This window comes from Mizuhopecten yessoensis, unplaced genomic scaffold, assembly GCF_002113885.1.
Source record: "Mizuhopecten yessoensis strain PY_sf001 unplaced genomic scaffold, ASM211388v2 scaffold10331, whole genome shotgun sequence".
In the NCBI taxonomy this organism is placed as follows: domain Eukaryota; kingdom Metazoa; phylum Mollusca; class Bivalvia; order Pectinida; family Pectinidae; genus Mizuhopecten; species Mizuhopecten yessoensis.
Window position 1 is genome coordinate 844,328 of NW_018408493.1, and position 24,398 is coordinate 868,725.

General features: G+C 35.8%; 1 protein-coding gene across 1 annotated transcript; it reads left to right on the forward strand.

Moving 5' to 3' along the window:
- Nucleotides 1-999: 999 nt before the first annotated feature.
- LOC110460208 (organic cation transporter protein-like) lies at nt 1,000-15,820 on the forward strand. The gene is made up of 10 exons (XM_021513003.1): nt 1,000-1,270; nt 5,016-5,227; nt 8,650-8,880; nt 9,787-9,989; nt 10,440-10,772; nt 11,053-11,187; nt 11,693-11,778; nt 12,270-12,390; nt 14,610-14,682; nt 15,582-15,820. Exons 1-10 carry the CDS (start codon nt 1,135-1,137, stop codon nt 15,765-15,767), a joined length of 1,716 nt encoding a protein of 571 aa, XP_021368678.1. The 5' UTR covers nt 1,000-1,134; the 3' UTR covers nt 15,768-15,820.
- Nucleotides 15,821-24,398: the final 8,578 nt, after the last annotated feature.

Consider the following 24,398-nt stretch of genomic DNA (forward strand, 5'->3'; position numbering starts at 1 on the left):
TTGAAAACACAAGTATGTGTATACATAGTAATGGCATAACGAAGATGTATACATTCGTTAAAAGATCTTTCACATTAAAGATCTCAAAAAAGTTGAAAAATGCACGGCGCAGGTGAAACTCTTATTTCATAGTCCAATGACAAACTTCGTTTCATTAACCAAGACAAAAAATTGCTACAGGAAAAATGTACATAAATACGCACGAAGTTCAAAAGTATAATCATAAAATAATGGTGTTTTTTTCATCTTTATTTCTTTAATAAAATTCCATGCGATATAGGTTTCTGTTCTAAAATTCTATGTTAAAACAAATAAAAAGTTTCCAATTGATGGTTACATGATGGTTTTTGGCAATGGTACTGGAATGCTTAATACTCACATGTTCATGATAGTACATTAAATATATAGAAATAATTATATAGTCTTATGCTTTTTAAGTTGCTGTGTCGTGATTTTTTGGATATAATTGAGATTTATTATGAATAAAAACTAATGTGAGACTCATTTAAGCATAATTCTGATGACATGTGTTGTGTGTGTCAAAGCCAAAATATCATGAAGTGTCAGTCTGATAAAGAAAACTATCTTGTTACTTATCTAGTTAAAACGAACTAGTTATTATCCCCTCGCAAAAAAAGTTCGGTGTTTACGTACATGTGAATAAATCATAGCTACTCTGTATCAAAATCTAATTATAGATAATGAATATTTAAGCATATACTGTTATGGTTCTATAACACACATTTCTATTGGAGACAAACTTACATATAACCTTACCGAGTTTAATTAACTTGTAATCAATAGTAATGTGTGTTAAAGGACCATAGCAAAATTTGCTTAAATATCATCGCAATATCATACATTAGTCAGACACAGTCACTCAAACTACAAACAGTACTATATTATCTTTTTTATGAGATGCAACGTCACGTCAGGTTAAGTCAACATAGCCCGGTGAATACATTATACTACAGATACAGTGTACATTTATTACGCGTAATCTGATGTAAGTTTTAAAATCTTGTATCAACGCATTCAACCTCATACCCTTGAAATCACATGATCATCCAAATTCATATTCGTTTGATCTTGAGGAAAGACTTGCGCTCAATATAGCCATTTAAGAATATAAGCATGGACGGTCCCCTGGATGTCGATGAGATTTGGAAATCCCTCGGAACATGGGGAAGGTACCAGAGAGGCCAAATCTTCCTTTGTCTCGTTGCAGTTATTCCAGTTGCATTCCACCTTCTCTCCATCGTTTTTATAGGCAAGTTATTGATGTCATTGCTAATAGTCTTACATTATGTCGATATTAGGTTGTCACATGCGACGACACAATGATTTTTTAAGCGTTTTCTCAGTAAATGTTATAATTTCTATAATGGGTTTTTTCTTCTATTTTACATCAGTGGTAACGAGTTTGTCTTATTTCGTTATTCCCAAACTGATGAGATTGCAAACACTGCGAAGTAAAATAAACAGTATTTGAATTTACAATAAAGTATACATAAGGTAATAGGATTGTGTCGCCATTTCTCAGTAGAATTTATTCAAATTTTGTAGTTATATTGGTTTGAAGTAAAGAAAATTTTCTGCCACCAAAAAAATATAGGTTGTCAGAATTTTAAGGATTATAAATGGAAATTTATGTAAAAGGAGTGAATTTTGAAAAAATAATTAAAAACACACAATCTTTTGCAAAATACTGTCAATAAAAATGATACTAGCATAGATTAGTATTGCATTAATATGTATATGAATTTCATAAATGCTCAAATTGTGTAAAATAAACTACTCTAAACGATTAAAAAATTACATTTTATAATAAGACCATATACACATACACATTGTAATTGCATGCAAGAGTTATCGTTTTTGAAAAACTTCACAGTAGTGAAATAGGTAGCCGGTTTCCTGAAGTACAGAAAAATGGACACATGTGACTCATCGATTAAAAAACAACTGAATTAATGCCTGGATTGCTATGCAATACTTTAATATTGAAAGAACACACTGTTCTGTCAATAATAAGCATACAATATTCATCAGTTTAATATTAAACATTAGAATATGCGGAAATTGTGATACTGTCTCCCTACATTAGATTTTCAACTAGGGATGTACTTCCTTTTTCCGTTTAGCAATACACTCCTATGACCTTAAACAATTCAGGCAAAAAGCTGCAAATTCGAAATGATTGTGTATTGTTTGTGTTCTCAGTTCTAAGATTTCATTTTTTTGTCAATTATCAATTGGTGATAATGTTACGTTCCGGTCGTTCCTACCATTTCTGAGTTTTTGGTTTCGTCTTTGGTTTTTGGTTACTTGATCAGTTTCTGTTGTTGTTGTTTTTGTTGTGTTGTTGCTTTCGCCGTCGTTGTTGTTGTTTTCGTTGTTTTCGTTGGTTCTACTGCTGTTGTCGTCGTTTTTGTTGCAGTTGTTGCTATCGTCGTCTTTTGGTTCCAACTATGTTCTCGTTTGCTGAAGTATTGGTTTAATCAGCTCACCTTGCCCGAAGGGCCATGTGAGTTTATGCCGTACTGCGGCGTCCGTCGTCTATCGTCCCTCCGTCCGTCCGTCCGTCCATTAACTTTTTCTTTGAGCGAATTCTTCTGAAGAACTTGAGGGCCTAGGGTTATGATATTTAGCTAACAATTTGTTCTGAAGAACCAAAAGGAATGGATTCATAAGATTTGTCTGGTGGCTTTTTGGGATAGAGCTAACAAAGTTTGAAAAGGAAAATGACATTGACCTACTTACAAGGTCACATGGGAAAATATGTCAAGTAACTTATGAAGAAAAACCAAAAAGCATAGAATCTTATAATATTATTTGGCTAGTAGTTTCAACAGATGGAACCGACAAAGTTTGCGAGGGAAATACTGCAATATAATATTTAATGAGACGATTTTGCTATGACTGCTTAAATATTCAGGTGATCGATACAGGCCCTCTGGGCCTCTTGTTTCCATTCAATTTCTACTATTCTACTGTACAGATAAATGCGTGTTCAAAATACTGATTACTGATAAACCGTTTAAAAAAGATAGGATTAAAGATAGATAACTGATATTAATTAATATGATTTAGTTACTGAATAAAATCATCAACAAGATTAAATAAAACAATATTGTATATATATCCCTATATATATTATAAGCTCACCTGCCTGAGCTTATGCCATGGCGCGGGTCCGTCGTCCGTCCGTTCGTCTGTCGTCCGGCGTCTGTCCGGCGTCCGTCAACTTTCCTTCAAACGACTTCTTCTGAAGAACACGAAGGCATAGAGTCATGATATTTAGCTGGTAGCTTCCTTATATGGAGCCCGACAAAGTTTGCGAAAAAAACAGAATTTGACCTACTTCCAAGGTCACAAGGGTCAAATATGTAAAAACCTTCAAACAACTTCTTCTGAAATACCGAAAGGTTTAGAGACATGACAATTGGTAGGTAGCTTCCATGGAATAAGCCGAACAAAGTTTGCGAATAAAAATGGCCTTGACTTACTTTCAAGGTCACAGGGGTCAAATGTGTCAAACACTTCAAACGACTTCTTCTGAAGAACTGAAAGTTATAGAACCTAAATATTTGGCTGGTTACTTCCTGGGAAAGAGCCGAACAAAGTTTTAGAATGTAAATGACATTGACCTACTTTTAAGGTCACATGAGGCAGATATGTCAAACACTTCAAACGACTTCTTCTGAAGAACTGGAAGATATAGAACCTTCATATTTGGCTTGTAGCTTCCTGGGAAAGAGCCCAACAAAGTTTGAGAATGAAAATGACTTTGACCTACTGTCAAGGTCACAGGAGTCAGATATGTCTAACGCTTAGAACAACTTCTTCTGAAGAACTGAAAGGTATAGAACCTAAATATTTGGCTGGTGACTTCCTGGGAAAGAGCCCAACAAAGTTTGAGAATGAAAATGACNACAAAAATCTTTTTCTCAAGTTGCATAGGGCATAGGGTCATAAGATTTTGCCAGTAGGTACCTGGAATGGAGTGCTATGAAGTTTCTGCATTAAAATGACTTTGACCTACTTTCAAGGTCACAAGGGTCAAATGTGTCAAACTTTTCATACGACTTCTTCTGAAGAACTAAAATGTATAGAGTCTTTATATTTGGCTGGTGGCTTCCTGAGATAAAGCCCGACAAAGTTTAGGAATGAAAATAACCTTGACCTACTTTCAATACTTCTAAATAATCGAAAGGCATAACATTATGATATTTGGCTGGTGGCTTCCTGGGATAGAGCTCACCAAAGATTGCAATGAAAATGACCTTAACCTACTTTAAAGGTCACAGACGTCAACAAATTTCAAACAATTTGTTTTGAAGAACCAAAAGGAATGGATTCATAAGATTTGGCTGGTAGCTTTTTGGGATAGAGCTAACAAAGTTTGAGAAGGAAAATGACATTGACCTACTTACAAGGTCACAGGAGAAAATATGTCAAACAGCTTCTGAAGAAAAAACCAAAAGCATAGAATCTTATAATATCATTTGGCTGGTAGTTTCTACAGATGAAGCCGACAAAGTTTGCGAGGGAAATATTTGTAGTGCAAGATAATATTTAATGAGAATATTTTGTTATGACTGCTTAAATATTCAGGTGAGCGATACAGGCCCTCTGGACCTTCTGCTATTCAGTGAATGAATATTGAACAGATAAATACGTGTTCAAAATACTGATTACTGATAAACTGTTTAAATAAATAGGATTAAAGATAGATAACTGAAATTAATTAATATGATTTAGTTACAGAATAAAAAAATAAAAAAATATTGTATATATCCCCTATATATATTATTTTGTTGTGCGAGATAAAGTGAACTTTCGAGGTCAATCAATCAAACATTTCCTCGCACGAAAATTTGTTCTAACTCAGAAATCGCATTCGAAACCATCATAATAATGGCAAGATTATTCCTTCATCAAATCTACAGTATTTATCTATATGTTTTTTATTTGTGTAATGACATTGTGGAATGTATTTGTTTTATTTGAAGCCTATCGTCCCCCATTTGAGTGCAAAGAAACAACACCAAGAGACGTATTTCCCTATCAGGACCACAATGACAGTTCTACCTACACATTTGTCTACCACCAATGTTCTATAGATGTGTTCAACAACGGTTCTAACTCCACCCTTGTTACAAGTACAGACTGTGTATCGGGGTATAAGTATGATGTCCGCCATGATGCCTCCATTGTAACAGAGGTAGGTTATTTCATGCATATTCAAAACATCAATGCTGTAAATTGTTTCCCCCGTGAGGTGCCCGTTTTCACGGAAACGATTTTTCGGTTAAAAAGTTAACACCTCAAGATAAAATATTGAAGTCCAAATTTTTTCCCTTATTTCCTAAGGTGGGGTCAACATTTGGCCCCAATTTAATTTCTTTTTTTCCTTTGCCATAAGTAGATACATACAAATAATCAATAACTCTATAAATGATGATTTATAATTACTACTGATAATCGTAGTGGACCTCCTTGCGTAACACCAAGTTGAGTGACAGGGTATCCTAACAAAATGACATGTAAATGTCACAGGAGAATGCTATTTTGAAAATAAATAATGATTATGTATAGTCTATAAAATTACTGTTATTTTGAATATGTCATATTGGTATACATGACGTAAACCTAGTGATACTTTTAATTAGAAAAACATGCAAAATTTTCACAAAATTTAAAATATAACCAACATTGTCACCTTACCGATATATAGTTAAAATAGTAGTCTATATTTTAAATTTCTTTGAAATATATATATATTCTGTCTATTATTTTTTATGTAATATCGAAACCGGTAAAGTACTTTTTTAGCATGCCAAACATGAACAATGCCCGATTTCACATAATCAGGGAGATTTGATTATCAATGTTTATTTTTGCAAACACCGATACATTTTCTGTTTGTGTATCATACCGAAATACTTTATTATATTACGCATGTTTTAAGTTATGTTCAGCAGTAATAACTCATGAATATGTATTCTGCCAAAGTAATCTTTCCTCTGGAGAACTACTTAAGGTTGAGATTGTGTTATAGACAAAGATATGCAATTATATAGAAACAATAAAATAATATTAATAGTAATACTAGTATACACTTTATTATACCCCGTATACTGGAATCAGTTTGTCTGTTCGTCTGTCTGTCCGTAGAAAAAGTCTGTCCGGAAAAATCCTTCTAAAGTAATAGACCAATTTCAACGAAAGTTTCCCGATATGATAACTGCCACCTGCATTCAGGTATTACATTTTTTCATTCTGACCCTTTTTTACGGAGTAACTTAACGGCTCTTTGTTGAACAATACTTGTCCAGACAACTCTTACAAAACTATGGGGCCAATTTCAACGGAAGTTTACAGATATGGTAACTACCCCCTGACATTGTGCATCCAAGTAGTATTTTTTCATTCAGACCCTTTAAAAAGGAGTCATGGTCCTTTGTTGAAAACAATCTTTGTCTGCCTCATAAACTACTGGGCCGATTTCAATGAAAGTTTACAGATATACTTTTTTGATTTCGACCCTTTTTAAGGAGTTATGGGCCTCTGTTAAAATTCTTTTTCTAGACAACTCTTCCTTGATTACTAGGACGAGTACATCAAACCTTGTTCATCTGGGCTAACGAGATTGGTATGCAAATATCTTTTGGCATGGGGAGGGAGTACAGGAAGTATGTCAGTCACATCTATACTTAAATAATTACTGTTGGGAGACTATGGATTTCTTTTCAGTGTTTTGCCTCAGTTAGCCTTTAGCTTACAATTTTGTTTATATTGGAGTGGGGGTATTAGTTAGCCTTTGACTTTCGGTTCTGATTTATTATTTGTTTTTATATTATAATGCCCATTCATTAAAGGGGCTGGTCGGGGGGAAAATTACGGAAATAAATGGGTCTAAATGCGTTCTCTGGCCTTCCAAAAGTTATACCACGGCAATATGATGGTCGAGATCTGCTTGCAATGTCCAGTTTTGACCACTAAAATCTCAGGGAATCCCCCCGTAAATTTAGCGCAGATCTATTTATATATGTCACGTGGTTGTTTCGAAAGTGAGGCAGTGAAGATAACAACAATAGCACGCCGTCTATCAGCCATGTCGGACTCAACTAGCGGACAAGACAGCAATACTATACGTAAATAATTGTTTTCAAAGGTCATGTATGATGCAAGTGTAGTATTCCTACCTATATGTTGTTGTTATATATAACGGTATTGATACCTCGTGCCTGTCATGACTTTTGCATGCATCTTTTTCTTTCGCCGCGATGTTTACATTTGGCCTTGTTGATGACGCGCGTGCGGTAAAATTACATCACTGATCTGGGTCAATTGAGAGTTTTAGACTGTCAGGTGACGNTCCCCGACCAGCCCCTTCAAACAAAATATAAAAAAATATTACATAATGTTTTTTCGTTAACTCTAAACAAATAAAGCAAGGGAAAACATCCTTGTCTGACTACCTTCCCATACAAAAGAAATATTGGTAAGCACATTTGATTTGTGTGACCTTGAACGAAGCTCAGGGTCATCAACGTTTACAAAAATTAAATCCATTCACATGAACAACCTACGTGAAAAATATCAAGACCCAATGACCTGTGGTCATGAAGAAACACAAGTTGAAGGAAAGGTGAAAGAAAGCTATGTTTTTTTGTGTTTTTTTTCTTAATCAAAAGTGTTATATGACAAATTTACCGTTTGTCAATTTTTTTGAAATTCCTGATGTTGAAAGAAATTATTGGAAGCCAATTTTTAAGCAAGTATAAAAAAAAGACTCGTTTTCGAACTATGTAAACCAACGTGTCAAAAATGGAAATTTTCTCAATAGTAATGAAATTTCACATACTTTTCTCCTTAAATCTTCAATAAAGAGAACAATTCTTTCTTGAAAAAGTGTAATATTCGGTATCAAAATAAAAGTTGAAATATGTTTCACACGATGATGATATAATTTTATAGTAATTGTGTCATTTACGTGCTTTTGGAGGAATTTAACACCCACACAGGTGTAAGTCAATGAGGTCCAATTTATCATAAAATGAATTCTGAAACTAATTGTTCCTCATTTAAGCTTTATATACCCATACCTTTTTGGAATGATCTTGATTTGAAATTCCAAGCGGAGACCGACGCTAATGTTAAATCTCCATAGGCGTTGACCCTATCTTTGCATACGTCTTAAAAGCTTATTATGCCTTCGTTATTGTTTTTGGTCTTTTTGTTGAAAACTGGTAAAATCTGGAAGGCATGAAGAGTGCAAATCTTTGGTAAATTATGCTATTGTCTTGTTACAAGGGAACACGTCCTATTTATAATTATGACAAAATACTATGTAATAATGCAATGTTCAGTTGTATGTAATAGAAATGAATATTTTTTACGTATAAGTAAATGGCTGTTTAAGCACATTAACAGAAAGTGTTGTTCCTTACTTCACTTACAAAAGTAAACTGAATCATAACACCAGTGTCATACACGTAAGCATAAAAAGAGCAATCTAGTTGTTCCATTAGATACACTTGTCTACACACCACGCTAATGTTTATATCCCAAAAGTGTTGACCCAAACCTTGTCAATAATTCGCAGTGAATGATGGTGTTTATGTCTTTGTTTATTTTAAGTGGAACTTGTTTTGTGATGGAGGAGAAGCGTCAGAATTAGCTCAGACCATTGTCATTCTTGGACAAGGAGTAGGATCGGCAATCTTCGCCTCTTTATCTGATGTGTACGGACGAAAACCCGTTCATATATTCTGCCATATCGCGCTGTTTGTTGTGGCACTAGGTACGGCATGGGCTCCTAATCCTGCAGTCTTTATCGGCCTCAGGTTTATAATGGGAGCAACGCAATCAGTAAGTATAACATGAAACAGTATCATTCATGATACAACAAATACCAAGATTCAATGTTAAGCGTATTTACAGGTGTTTGTGTGTTGTTGTTTTTTTTTTATCAAAGATGTATAATTTTAACAATTCAGATTTTTTATAATTTGTTTCCTTATGGAATTTGTCTATTACTGCCTCTCACAAACCCTACCCTCTTTTGCAATCCATTGACAATTTTGTCGCTTTTCTTTAGTTTCATTATTTCTGTCAATTATGGAGTATCAAAACAAAACAAAATCAAGCAATAAAATAGTTACCTGTTAGGGATTCAAAGCGATATGTTTTACGCCATTCCTGACATGAAAAGAATCAACTGCCGGATATGCAAGTATTCTAGCAAACATTGTTTCGCCACACGTATCTACCAATAAATTGTTTAGATAGAATCATTTATCAAGGCATGTGTCAGTATAGGTAATTTCTCCTTAAAACAAAGAACCATTGGGGCAACTTGGTATTCAATTTAGCAATATATGAACAGCAACGAGATTAATACCTAAGATTCCTTATCATAATGTTTAGAAAATAATCAGTCAGTGGAAACGTATTTACTAAGACACAGTGTGCCGAATTAGTGAAGTCAGTTGTGAGAAAATATTGAGACAATTCGTCAAATAGCACACATATACTGCAAGCAGTCAGGGGACGGATTATATGTTGACAAATTCCGTCCCTTAGTGAATGTTGAAATGAGGTAATAAAGATTCGGCACCCAGTGTTTTCAGTGGTTTAGTGTCAATACATCGGACATTTTTTTAAACTCTTTGCTTGACAAAGGAAACGGGCGTGTTCGAAAGCTCGCAAAATATTGTCTTCAAGTCCTCTTTGAGTTCAAACAAAACTCAGCATTTCTACCTCCTCTCGTTCCAGGGAACTGGTTTAACAGTTGCTGTTGCTGCCTTGGAGTCGCTGCCAGTGAATTCCAGATACTTGTGGGAAATTGCTGACATTGTTTGTTGGACTACAGGATGCATACTTGTCGCACCTGTAGCTTACATCTTCCGAGACGTATCATGGCGTTATATGCAGATTGCCTTTGCTGTCGGATCGGCATACAGTCTGTTTGAATATTGGTATTGCATGAGTGTTTGGATTAATCGTGTCAAACGTCAAAATATTTTAATACTTCGTGATAACCATTGTGCTTTTAAATTTAAAACGAGTTATTCATGTTCTTATTTTAGGAATTGATAAAGCGATTTGTATTTCAAAGCATGTTAGCTATGCTAAAATCTTGTTAGATATATATTCGAAATATCGTGCTTCATATTCAAAAAATTGTGTAATTGATATTACAAAATTTCTTATTAATATTCAAAATTCGTAGTGTATTTTCGGAATCCTATTTTTTGTATTCTTAATCAATCTAGAAATGTGTATTGATGTTCGATCTAATTTGCATTATGGGTAATTTGACGTAAATTCCCATTTGTGATTCTAACATTTATAACATCGAAAAGCATGATCAGTTTCAAACAAATCTATACTATTTTCAAAAGATATTCATGTCTTCTGATAAACAGGTTTCTTGAAGAATCGCTTAGATGGCTTCTTGCAAACGGCAAGAAGGAAAGAGCAGAAAAAATAATCCGCATGGCGGCTCGCATGAATGGGAAGGACTTTGATTCCGTCATCAAAGCTGCCTCTACAAAAGCCAATGAAAAGGAAGCATTTTTGGCAAAACCTGCCAGCATTCCACCGGAAGAAGACTCACTAACAGCGGAGATGGAAATAAAAAACAATTTCAATGATGACAAAAAAAATCATAATGATAGAAAGCCGGACCAATACAATGCATTGACTATATTCAAACACAAGCGAATTCTTCTTAATTCCCTCATAATTTGGTATACATGGTGAGTATATTTAAGAGTTGTTTATAGTTTGAAATTAACTCAGTGTGTAAGATAATCACTACAAAAACCAGTAGATCGAACACCTGTTAAAATGTAGTTTTTAGATGCATAAAGCCAAAATACATTTTACTGAATTAAATAGCGGTGTTGTTCAAGTAAAACTTTATCAGTGGTGTATACAGTAAGTGTGCAAGTGAGCCTACATGATTTGTACAGGAATATTGCTATATCTGTGATTCAGTTTGCAGTGTTACCCAATTCAGTACCTCATTTTTTTCAGGACAACCAACAGCCTTGTGTATTATGCATTATACCTGGGATCTACATCACTCATTGGTGACCGTTATATCAACTACTTCCTCATGGCCCTGGTTGAGTACCCGGCCGCCGCCACACAATGGTATTCCATCAAAAGGTAAAACTAATACAGTGGAATTTGGTTAATCCCGACTCCAGTTTTCCGAATAATTTCAATTTCTCTGAAGGTTTATAAGCTGGAACTAAATAACTTTGAATTTACCTTCAAGGTTTACTTATCATAGTGAAATAAAAAAAAATCAGTTCAGCTTACGTGAATTTATTATTTTATAATTATACTTTTGAACTTCGTGCGTATTTATGTAAATTTTCCCTGTAGCAATATTTTGTCTGAGTTAATGAAACGAAGTTTGTCATTGGAACATGAAATAAGAGGTCCACCTGCGCCGTGCATTTTAAGAGTTTTGCTTTATACATTAACATAAAAAATATGTATTCATTAATTAAGTATTAGAGAAAATTTATATTATACATTATATACAAAAAATATTATTTTGAGCATTTTTGGAAAAACTCCTGCCTTAGAGCGTAGGCGAATTGAATATTATTAGGTTCATAGAATTTAGTAAATATCTATCGTCACGGACTATTGTTCTTTTCAGATTTGGGAGGAGGAAAAGCTGTATAATATTCCATACAATAGCCGGTGTCTCTCTAGCAGTATCTACAGTATGTAGAACGTACCAAGGTAGCTACATAGATTCTTATCAAACATTGTATGGGACATGATTATGTACAATGATTTACCCTATACTGCAGAAGTCTTATTTTGCGGTTTTCTATTTTCGTGGATTTCCTAAGTTGCTTTATTTACGATATCAATTGTTCGCGGATTTTATTTCTAGTGGTCATTGCACATAAGAATATGGTAAGGATGGACCTGTAATTTCGCAAAAATATGTAATACCGCTAAAATCGCAAAAATAAATATCCGACGGGGAAAAAACCTTTACAGTATTTGTTAGATCATGGAACGCAGAGAAAGGTATTATAGTATTAATTCGGCTCTGTCTATCGGTTGACCTGTTGCTATTTTCTTCCCTGGTGTAAGTTAAATTTACAATGTATATACTATTTTATAACTCCCTGTTATTTTTTTTTGTTTAAGAAGAGAGACCTGTGTTGAAAACAAGCTTTTATTTTCTGTAATACCGTCAATGTTTGCATATTATATTTTAGATGACGTTACTGCATTAGGAACCGTTTCTCTTGTTTTCAACTTCATTGGGAAGTTTGGGATTACAGCTTCATTTAGTACAATATTTCTCTACACACCTGAATTGTACCCTACTAACCTAAGGTAAGAGACAATCCCAGATTTAATTTTGGATTATATTATTTTCACATGATAACCCAGAAAATAGGCGATGAAGGTAACTTTTCCAGTAAAAGCTTTTTAACAAAAGAACATTTTATATCTGTGACTTGTCTTAAGTTAATGTTTGACATAAACGGTGTGAGGCTTAATAATGATTCTTCCCTAACGAAACAATATTATACCAAGTCAGGTTCTGACCCAACGTATACAGTCTGACTTAATCATGTATATTTACATTTGCTCTGCATTGCCACTCTATAACACTACTAAGGTCAGTTCCGTGATATGAGACCACAACATATGCGTATTGATATCTCCATGGGACCGACTAACAACCGGATAGCTATTCCCCTCCGCACTAGCAAGCGAATAAGCAAAAAGCCTCACTATGATTAAATAATATTCACCAATTTATGTAAGACTATTATAAAATGTGAATTGAATATATTGATTGATTAAATTATGGAAATAGTATCGATATGTTTGTGTTGATTTCCACGAACTTTATTTTTTTCGGGAAAAGTTACGAGACAACATTCCTTGAGCAATTCTATGGGCTGTTCTACCTCTTGCGAAGATCGAGTTTAAAAGGTTAAAAAATGAAAAATGTAAATATAAGCATTAAACGGCATTCTGTTCCGTGTTATGGTCCTATAACACGGAAAATAATGCTGTTTAATGATTATATGACACGTTACCAACGTAGGTCATACAGACATTTCCTTACACTTAGTACGTACGTATAGCAAGATTAATACAGAGTGTCTTAAAAAAGTATGAACATTATATTTGATGAAATGGGGATAGAGTTTTGTTTTTCGTGTGAACTGGCGATTAAAACATGTGTTTGAATGCTATCGGCCTCGAGTATTCAAACCAAAGTTCATGTTGTTCCAACAGTATTTTGGTCTTCAGCATCACTGATGAGACATAGAAGGACAAATCAGCCGTATGGTGGAGTGTAATTACCGTTTGGCATCTGTAACCAAATTTCATACTTACAATCACATGTTTGAGTCTCACGTTCAATATTATAATAATAATAGTAATACTAATAATTCGAGGTTCTTATATACCGCTTTATCACAACCTAGTTCATTCTACAATTCTAGCACTTCCCAACCACGTACTCATTTAAAGCTGAGTAGACTGGAACAAGCAGAGTAAAGTATCTTGCTCAAACATACAGCACAGTGCTGTGCCGTGACGCGAACCCGCAACCCTTCAGTCACGAGCCCGGCGTCATACCAATAGAGTACCGTCCCTCCATGCGATTATAATCGCCATTAGAACCATCCAAACCTATTTCCTAAATTAAATAAAGAATTAAACACGAATTAGAACTTACTTATTTAAGTACATGATATTCATTTTTTTTTTTACATTTGTACCTCAAATCGAAAGAAGTCAAAATATTTTTTGAAGAACAATAAGAAATTAATGTAGAATTAAACGTGTAAATGCTGTAGATATAATTGTGTTGTTTCCATTGACGATTTATAGCATAATGTTAAAACTGTCTTCTTTCTCTTAGCTGTATAAAGGTTCCGTCAATGGTGATGTTTATGCGCTTGGGACCCTGTGCAGAGGCGTGAAAAAGGGGGATTATTTACAGTTATTTTTTTTTGTGCAGGGTATAAGATAAAAAAGTTAAAAGCGTGCGTATGTTCTAGCCTGTAATGAGGGCTTTAATTGCTGCATAGGTTATGTGTGCCTTGAAGTCCTCGAGTGTTGTTGATTATACTGCTGCTATGGGAAGGAGATTCCATTGTGTTATTGTGTGTGGAAAGAATGAATATTTGTAGGTGTCATTTGTAGCAGATATGTGTTTGCATGCGTAAGGGTGTGCATGTCTGGTTCGAAGGTCTACGGGTGTGAGTATGTATATTGGCTTTATTGCTACGAGTTGGTGAACTATTATATCAAAAGGTTATTCTTGAGTGAAGGCGTCGTGTTTGTAATGTTGGCCATTGTAGTTTGTGGATCTTGTCTGTAACTGAGCTGATGTTGTGATATTTGTTATTTACGTAGCGTGCTGCTCTTCGTTGTGTTTTTTTCTATTTGTTGAATTTGGTTTGTGTTGTGTGGGTCCCAAACAAAAGAGCAGTATTCAAGTTTGTATCTGATGATTGCTTTGTATGCATGTTCTTTTATATGTGGTGAGTTTATGTACATGTACATGTTTCTTGTATGATTTTAAGGAGCGTCGGACTAGGACTGGCATCGACATGTTCTAGGATGGGAGGAATGCTGGCCCCGTTTGCCGGGTCTGTGGTAAGGAGAAACAATCCGACAGTGGTGGCGTGCTAATTCGCTGTTTTTGTCAAATATCCGCTCCGGTATAATATTAGAACCTTATTAGTCCGGAATATTGATGTATTTATTTGATTTTCCCCCTCCTATTATCTCCAATTACAGTGATAATATTTTATGAACAAAATTAATTTAAACATACCTTCCTATAATTAAGGCAACACATCTTTTCAATTGTCAAATGTGTTTTTACTTTTCTTAATTTCTTTAACGAAATATAATTCTTTCAGAAAAATATTGCATAGTTAAAATTAAAAAGGTGAAATCCATTAACTTTTACTAACGTGATAAATTACTACCGATTTTGTTACCAATTACATTAGTGGTGACAGTATATATAAATAATTTAATTTTGCTTGTAACAAACATTTGCATTGGCTTAACAATTTATGTTATCAGCCCATAACGTAAATAAATTAAAAGGGTGAAATCCATTAACTTTTACTAACGTGATAAATTACTACCGATTTTTTTTACCAATTACATTAGTGGTGACAGTATATATACTAATAATATAATTTTGCTTGTAACAAACATTTGCATTGGCTTAAAACTGTGTGTTATCAGCCCATAACGTAAATAAATGACGTCGCCGTTTGTAACTTCGCTTTTGATTGGCTGATACAGCGGCGTAATAATTTCTAAGAGAAAAGAGTCCATCATTAAAAGTGGATTTCCACTGGGATTGTGTATAGTAGATTACATTATAAGGATCGACTTATATATATATATTATGTTATGGAGCTATAGCACAAAAAAACGAAGTGTACTCTAAATAAACCGCGAAGCGCCATAGCGTGAAAAGTATATTCAACTTAATCCTTAAATAGACTAACTGATATTATTTCTATTCATCATAGGCTAACATCATCATTTGGCTGCCGGGAGCAGTCTTTTCTGTCATGTGTCTTATAGCGGTCTATTTGACGTCATTGCTACCGGAAGCATCGGGCCACGAACTCCCAACGACGATAGCAGAGCTGAAACTGTGGTACAAAGCTAACACGGGCAACAGGCCAAAAACAAAGAAAGTCACGCCTTCATAAGTTTATACCTTTATCATTACCAATATTAAACCAGATTGGTGTGATGCATATCCTTTGTATTGTTGTTGTTGTTGTTGTTGTTGTTTTACTGAACGAAGCACATAGTTCTTGTCCTATAAAACAATCTGGCTTCAGTTGTTATCAGAAATAATTCAAAATACATTAAAGATATTTAAGCCTTTTAAAAGATGTTATGGTCATTTTTAATTGTATTACTTGAATGCTTTTATTATTCAAATGTATTTATTAAGACACACAAACACCCGTATGTGTCGTACGTTCATCCTTCGTCATACAAGGTGGTAGACTCTATCTTCTGGTGACGGTTTGCCGTAAACTTGATGGCTACCACAATCTCTTTTTAGTATTGGCATGGTCCATGTTATACCCACTTTACTCGTTATTTAAAGTTATATGCCAGTACTCCTATAATTTTTGAAAAAACATTTTAGATAGTTGACTATAAAGCACACCTGACGACTCTCGCTCGCATACCTAGTGATATGTAAGGGAAGTCATTGTCCATACAACAAGTCCGTCAACAAACATTACATTGAACATGTTTTTGTTTTTTTGTATCGCGTTTAATGTCCTCGCAACAGCTAATGTCATACGAGGTCAAATGAGGTCATAAGAGGTCAAATGAAGACGGGTGTTCACAGAAACACTGCCAAAGAGAATATAGAAAAATCAGAAAAGGAAACATTGAACACGAGAACGATGTTTAAGATGTTTATTTCTCGTATGATTGTTAACAAACAAGCTTTTCCTGAAATTTAACTGACCGAAGCATAATCGCCAAAGTTTTATATAACAGTATATTCGACATAGACTGACCACTTTGACCATGTGTACATGTAGTCATGACGATAGCAGTCGAGCAATGACCTCTACAGCCATCATAGGCACAATTTACATGGGACTATTATAGCTACTTTGCTGACCGACACAACAAGACTAAACAAAATATGCATGTTCTGCAAGAAGTTATAATATATATTCTACATGTGACCACTATCGGTCAAGAATCGACAGAGTAAGAACTAATGATAAAGCAAACAAGCGGTCAAGACTTGACAGTGTAAGAACTGACCGATAAAGCAGGCATAGACACCCTCTATATGTGACCACTAGCGATCAAGACGCGACAGAGTAAGAAATGACCGATAAAGCAAGCACAGACACTCTCTATATGTAACCGACTAGCGATCAGGATCCGACAGACTAACAGTAGAATTGACCGATAAAGCAAGCATAGACACTCTTTACATATGACCAATAGCGATCAAGACATGACAGAGTAAGAACTGACCGATAAAGCCAGATTAGACAATCTCTACATGTGACCACTAGCGATCAAGAGCCGACGGAGAAAGAACTGAACGAAAAAGTAAGATGATATACTCTTTGTATGTGACCACTAGCGGTCAAGACTCGGCAGAGTAAGACTGGAAAGATAAAGCAAGCATAGACACTCTCTATATGTGACCACTAGCGATCAAGATGCGACAGCGTAAAAACGGACAGATAAAGCAAGCATAGACACTCTCTATATGTGACCACTAGCGATCAAGATGCGATAGCGTAAAAACGGACAGATAAAGCAAGCATAGACCCTCTCTATATGTGACCACTAGCGATCAAGATGCGACAGCGTAAAAACGGACAGATAAAGCAAGAATAGACCCCTTCTATATGTGACCACTAGCGACCAGGACGCGACAGAGTAAGTACGGATAGATAAAGCAAGAATATACACCTTCTATATGTGACCACTAGCGATCAAGATGCGATAGCGTAAAAACGGACAGATAAAGCAAGCATAGACACTCTTTACATATGACCAATAGCGGTCAAGACATGACAGAGTAAGAACTGACCGATAAAACCAGATTAGACCATCTCTACCTGTGACCACTAGCGATCAAGACCCGACAGATAAAGAACTGAACGAAAAAGTAAGATGATATACTCTTTGTATGTGACCACTAGCGGTCAAGACGCGACAGAGTAAGATCGGACCGATAAAGCAGGCATAGACACCCTCTATATGTGACCACTAGCGATCAAGACGCGACAGAGTAAGAAATGACCGATAAAGCAAGCACAGACACTCTCTATATGTAACCGACTAGCGATCAGGATCCGACAGACTTACAGTAGAATTGACCGATAAAGCAAGCATAGACACTCTTTACACATGACCAATAGCGGTCAAGACATGACAGAGTAAGAACTGACCGATAAAGCCAGATTAGACCATCTCTACATGTGACCACTAGCGATCAAGATGCGATAGCGTAAAAACGGACAGATAAAGCAAGCATAGACATTCTCTATAAGTGACCACTAGCGATCAAGACGCGACAGAGTAAGAAATGACCGATAAAGCAAGCACAGACACTCTCTATATGTAACCGACTAGCGATCAGGACTCGACAGAGTAAGTACGGACAGATAAAGCAAGCATAGACACCTTCTATATGTGACCAATAGTGGTCAAGACAGGACAGAGTAAGAACTGACCGATAAAGCCAGATTAGACCATCTCTACCTGTGACCACTAGCGATCAAGACCCGACAGAGAAAGAACTGAACGAAAAAGTAAGATGATATACTCTTTGTATGTGACCACTAGCGGTCAAGACTCGGCAGAGTAAGACTGGACAGATAAAGCAAGCATAGACACTTTCTATATGTGACCACTAGCGATCAAGACGCGACAGAGTAAGTACGGACAGATAAAGCAAGCATAGACCCCTTCTTTATGTGACCACTAGCGATCAAGACGCGACAGAGTAAGTACGGACAGATAAAGCAAGCATAGACACCTTTTATATGTGACCACTAGCGATCAAGACGCGACAGAGTAAGAACGGACAGATAAAGCAAGCATAGATACCTTCTATATGTGACTACTAGCGATCAAGACCCGACAGAGTAACAGTAGAATTGACCGATTCACCAAGCATAGACACAATTAACATGTGAACACTAGAGGTCAAGATCAACAATGTTCCAAAAGGCCATTAATAGAGGTCAAGGTTTGCAATGTTATATCTGAACTGTACTTATTCAACAATCGTCGGTCATCTTTTTAAACGAGACTCCTAGTGATCAAGATCAACTTTCTTCAAACTGACCAATACAATAATGAACCTTCCAGCATTATTTATGCAAAGCACATTTTCTACGTTGAGTGACCACTGGTCAACACCAGCAAAATTATCTATGTATGACAAATTCAACAATCAACGGACATAATTCCTCGTGAGACCATTAGCGGTCAAGGTTCAATAACTATGACCAGCCAAAAGCAAAGGTCCAGATAGGTAGAATAGTTCCTATTGGAACTAACCACAGCAAAAACCATCAATAAAACATATATGAACACTAAATGGAGGACTAGTTCGATATGCTATTATCACACATATCAGTCGATGACGTCATCGGAAAACTTCCATTCCATGTTTGACTGTCATCGGCCGTCTTCTCCTTGATCAGTGCAATGAATCTGCAATAAAAGATAAAATAATAATATTTTATTTTTTTTGTAGGTTAATCCTTCTGTTGTCTAACCAGTCTATATCATATATTTATAAATAATGAATAGAACACAATGACGATAGTTATGACGATCAGACTTCCGCGCCATTATTGTCGTATGCTTCAGTCACTCAGAACTCAGGTACATTTTGGCATCATTACTAGAGAGGCTTCGAATAAGTAAAACATTGCCGTGGAAACTCGAGCGCTTGAAATAAACCCGATGTTTTATTTTCCTGTCGTGTGATAACTATGAATCAATCAGACAGGTTGGTATAACAATTGGCGTACAAATTATGATAGCATGTGATTTAGCACATTGCATGTTGGCCACTGAAAGGAAAGTGATTTGTACATTATAGATATGACCTAGTGAGGAACAGTGTTCATGTACGTACCTAGCGAAGGAGTGGGTACCAGTAGTTGATATGGCGCTGGATGCATAGTGGGAACAGCGCCATGTGCTCCTCCTCAAATCGCTGACAGAACTTCCTCTCCCAGTACAGGTAATCCTGGGGCAGCTCCTTGGTCAGCACCACGGACAACTCTAGTCCATAGTTAAACATCATCATGGCCGTTGACCGTGCTGCGAAATTGGCTTTGTCCCTATTGCGAGGTCCGGAGGGCTTCGATAAGGATTTCCTTTTCACCGGACATGGAGCAGTTACGCAGTGACGACAGCGGGAAGGACCTGTACAAGTGTATATATATTTTACAATGGAGGAAATGGCTTGTAAAGATAGATGAGAAAACCTGATGTGTAATGCTGCAATTACCATATATCTGTAATACAATGACACCAATATGCAGATATTGCGGTTGCGCACCTACATCATGGCTGCCACTGAAAATTTTGCTGGCGGAGAAATCCATATCGAATCGACACACATCGAAGGATATGACGTTTTATTCGGAACAACTCTCAATCATCGGGGGGGGGGNGGGGGGGGGGTTGCCATATATTACAAAACAGACCTAATTGTTAAACATAAAACATTACAGCAATGACGACAACAATGCAGCAGTTATATCTTTACTAAATGAAATAAACAACAACAATTGTACGCACAAACTTATAGTTGGGGACTTCAACTTTAAAGAAATTGATTGGAACAATACCACTTCAACAGCAAGTCATAACCACCCAGCAACTAGATTCTTGGATAAAACTCCAGATAATGTTTGGTATCAACATGTTAAGAAACCAACTAGATTTCGGCAAGACCAAACTCCATCAGTCCGTGATCTTATATTTACTAACGAAGAACGCATGATAAATAATTTGGAATATAACGAGAGCCTCGAAATAAGTGATCACATATCTCTGAACTTTGACTTCCTTTGTTACGTAGATATGCAAACTGATACAACGAAGCAACAGCGCAAAAACTTCTACAGGGGTGACTAAAAGTCCATCCGTGAAGAACTCATCAAGATAGACTTGGAGGAAATTGTAAATAAACGTGATGTAAAACCAGGCGTGGACAAGTCTTACAGATTCCCTTTTTACGATGAATGACAAGTACATACCTGTATATAAGACCAATCTGACCAACGCCAAGAACAAATCAAGTTTAAACCAGACCGCACGTCTATCCATTAAAAGTAAATCACAAGGATGGAAAAAATACCCTCACTGAAGACCACCTGACAACTGGAATTCATATAAAGAGGTAAGAAATTTAGTTACTAAAAACATCAGACGCTCTGAAGACAATTTCGAAAAAGATCTGTCTGAGAAAATTACAACTGACCCAAAACTCTTCTGGAAACATGTGAGATCAAAAACAAAAACAAATCCGAAATGAAGGTGGAAACCTAACAACAAATGACAAAGACTCTGCAAATGTCATGAATACATTTTTCTCACGTGTATTCGTAGACGATCCCAACACTATACCACCAGGTGTCAATGCTGGAATATTTCCGGAAAGATTGGAATCTGTTGTTATTTCGAATGTAACTTTGGAAAGGGCTATCAAAAATACAAAACCAAACAAAGCTGCAGGACCGGATAACATGCACCCTAAAATTCATCGTCGAAACCATTCAAGAGCTCAAAAAACCTCTTTCTATATTTTACAATATGTCATTAGAAATAGAAAACTACCAGAAGAATGGAGGCACGCACATGTAACACCAATTTTCAAAAAAGGATCAAGGAATGACCCCAGCAACTATCGACCGTTCAGTTTGACCTCGGTGCCATGTAAAATACTACAAAGAATTATAAGGGATGACATATGTAATCACATAGAAACCAATAGTTCATTCAATAAAGAACCACATGGCTTCACACCTAAGAAATCTTGTACAACCCAACTACTGGAAACAATGGATGAATGGGCTAAACTACTCGTCGATGGCACCAATCTTGACACGTCATATACATGGACTTTAGTTAAGCCTTTTCCAAAGTATGCCACCGTTTACTGTTATTTAAACTTGAATCGTATGGAGTCACAGGGAGGGTACTTTGCTGGATTAAGGAATACTTAACAGGATTGTCACAACAAGTAGCCATTAATGGCTCAATATCGTAAAGCTTCCCAGTCCTAAGCGGAGTTACGCAAGGGAGTGTACTTGGACCCCTACTTTTCTTGATATACATTAATGATCTACCAGAAATATTAAATTGTACAACAAAATTATTCGCTGACGATGCCAAACTTTCGACCACAAATTCTACACAGGAAGATAGGGAAAATCTACAAAACAGTATCAACAACATGTGTCAATGGGCAGATAGGTGGTTAATGAAGCTAAATATCGAAAAGTGTAACCACATCGAAATAGGATTCAAGGAAAAACTGTCAGAATACACTCTACAACAGGATTACATAACGTATCATATCAGCAAAGTCAATAGCGAAAAAGACCCAGGTGTTCACATTGATGATCATTTGAACTTCTCAGTTCATTTTCAGAAAACAGCAAACAAGGCCAATCAAATAGTCGGAATAATCTTTAGAAGCTTCATATATATGAGTAACGACATCTTTACCAGACAATTCAAATCTATTGTAAGGCCACATTTGTAGTACGCCTCAGTAATCTGGTCACCAATGTACATCAAGGACCAAAGGGCTATAGAAAAAATGTCAATGTCGAGCTACTAAACGTGTACCATCACTTAAGGACAGATCATATCCGGATAAGCTTCGTACTCTTGGATAACAAACACTAGAATACAGAAGAGAAAGGGCAGATATGATCAAGGTTTTTAAAATCTTGAACGACATAGACAGCCTTGATAAGGACAAGCTGTTCAAAATGTGCGACTACAGAGAACAAGGGGACATTCCAAAAAGCTGTTCAAAAAACGCTGTAGAAAGCATCAAACTGCCATTTATTTCAGTAACAGAGTTATTCAACCATGCAATTCGCTACCCAAACATATGACCTCGGCTCCAAGTGTTAACTGTTTTAAAGATAGGTTTAACAAGCACTGGAAAGATCATCCACGGAAATTCGAGCCCTCCTTTTTATAAATATCAGTTCGCGGGCAGTCAATGGCATTAATAGTTTTCGACTCGCTTCTGATGTGTGTTTTCTTTTAAATGACACAGAAAATATGACTCTAACCTAATCGTTACACAAAGAAACTGTATATAAATGTACATATATATTGTTAATAGTTAATTACAATTATTGAAAATCAACCTGCTTGCGCAACCGGAAGGAAGTCGTGTCCAGCAGAAGTTTACCGACAAGGATCATACATCATACAGAAGCCATTGGCTTAACTCGATGTCATCGAGTGATTCAGTGATTCAATGACCTCCATGTTCCCCTACTCAAAAAAATTACTGTGAATAAGCATTGGCCGTTAATGAAACATTTTCATATCTTTTTATTCTTCAAATTTCACACAACGACGAAAAGTTTTTAAATAACCGTATTTAAAATTTCAATACAACAGGCAATGAATTCAGTTAAAAAAAGAAAGACATGGAAGTAGGTCGTTCACGATAACTTTTGATTTCAAATTGATGTATGCATGTACACCCAAACTTATCTTTCTTATTCTTCAAATTTCACACAACAACGAAAAGTTTTTAAATAACCGTTTTATGCGACCCCCTATATAAATAGACCGTCTGTGTAAAAATATATACATGAACCATTCTAATGTTTCCGTTGTAGTAATTTCCTTGGGAACTGAACTTGTATTGAGAAGGCACCTTATAATGAGACCACTTATTGGACTTTCAACACATTGTACAAGCTTGACTGTATCATTGTAATTGCGTATATGTTTTGCTGCAACATGATAGCAGTCTATCAAGAAGTACATGTATTTGACTGTAAATGGTTGTATCGGCGATCGAAAATGAAACAACAAAATAATACTAAACCAGATTATTTTGAAACACAAACATATGAATATAAATACTACTGTACTTACAATTTCGCCATTCGTGTACCGTTGTAACTAAGGACAACCATTTTTCTTTTGCGCTTTTCGCAATCGACGTTGCATGCTTAAACAGCAGTCTTAGAAGCAAACAAAGGAGGGTGCAGAAAACCTCATTTCCAATTGACTAGAATAAAAATTACTTCCTGTTCATTCACATAGGGATTGGATTGATTTTTTTGTTCATGTACATTGCGGCAATGAATAATAGTAGCTGATCTACATATTCTCAGAAGATATGTAGATCAGCTACTGCTATTCATTGCTGTAATGTACATGAAAACAAATCCAATCAATTCATATATTTACGTTACGATGAACTACAACAACAAAAAAGTTACAACATTTTTATAGATTTAATATTTTTCATATTAGTATCGGTCAGATAACCATCAAAAAGGAACAGCCAAAACTCCAGCCTACACACAAACTTCAAATGTTCGACCTCCGCAGGTCAGCTAATTTTGTTGAAACGAAAATATATCTAGAATCTGATAATAACCGACACTTGATATTCCTTTTATTTTTGAAAGATGATCTTATTTGATGTTTTTTTCGCGTTAAACACCGCATATTATTTATTGAAAAAAGCTTGTGTTCGCACTATTTCAAAAAATCGGTCCCCATAGTAACCATCCAGGGCACTTGTCGGCCGAGCACCCGTCGGC

Excerpts from the sequence above, each read along its gene's own strand:
- LOC110460208 (XM_021513003.1), top strand. The coding sequence starts at position 1,135 with ATGGACGGTCCCCTGGATGTCGATGAGATTTGGAAATCCCTCGGAACA. Across the intron at positions 8,881-9,786 it reads TAATGGGAGCAACGCAATCA|GGAACTGGTTTAACAGTTGC; the intron begins GTAAGTATAACA and ends CTCTCGTTCCAG. Across the intron at positions 12,391-14,609 it reads TTGTACCCTACTAACCTAAG|GAGCGTCGGACTAGGACTGG; the intron begins GTAAGAGACAAT and ends TATGATTTTAAG.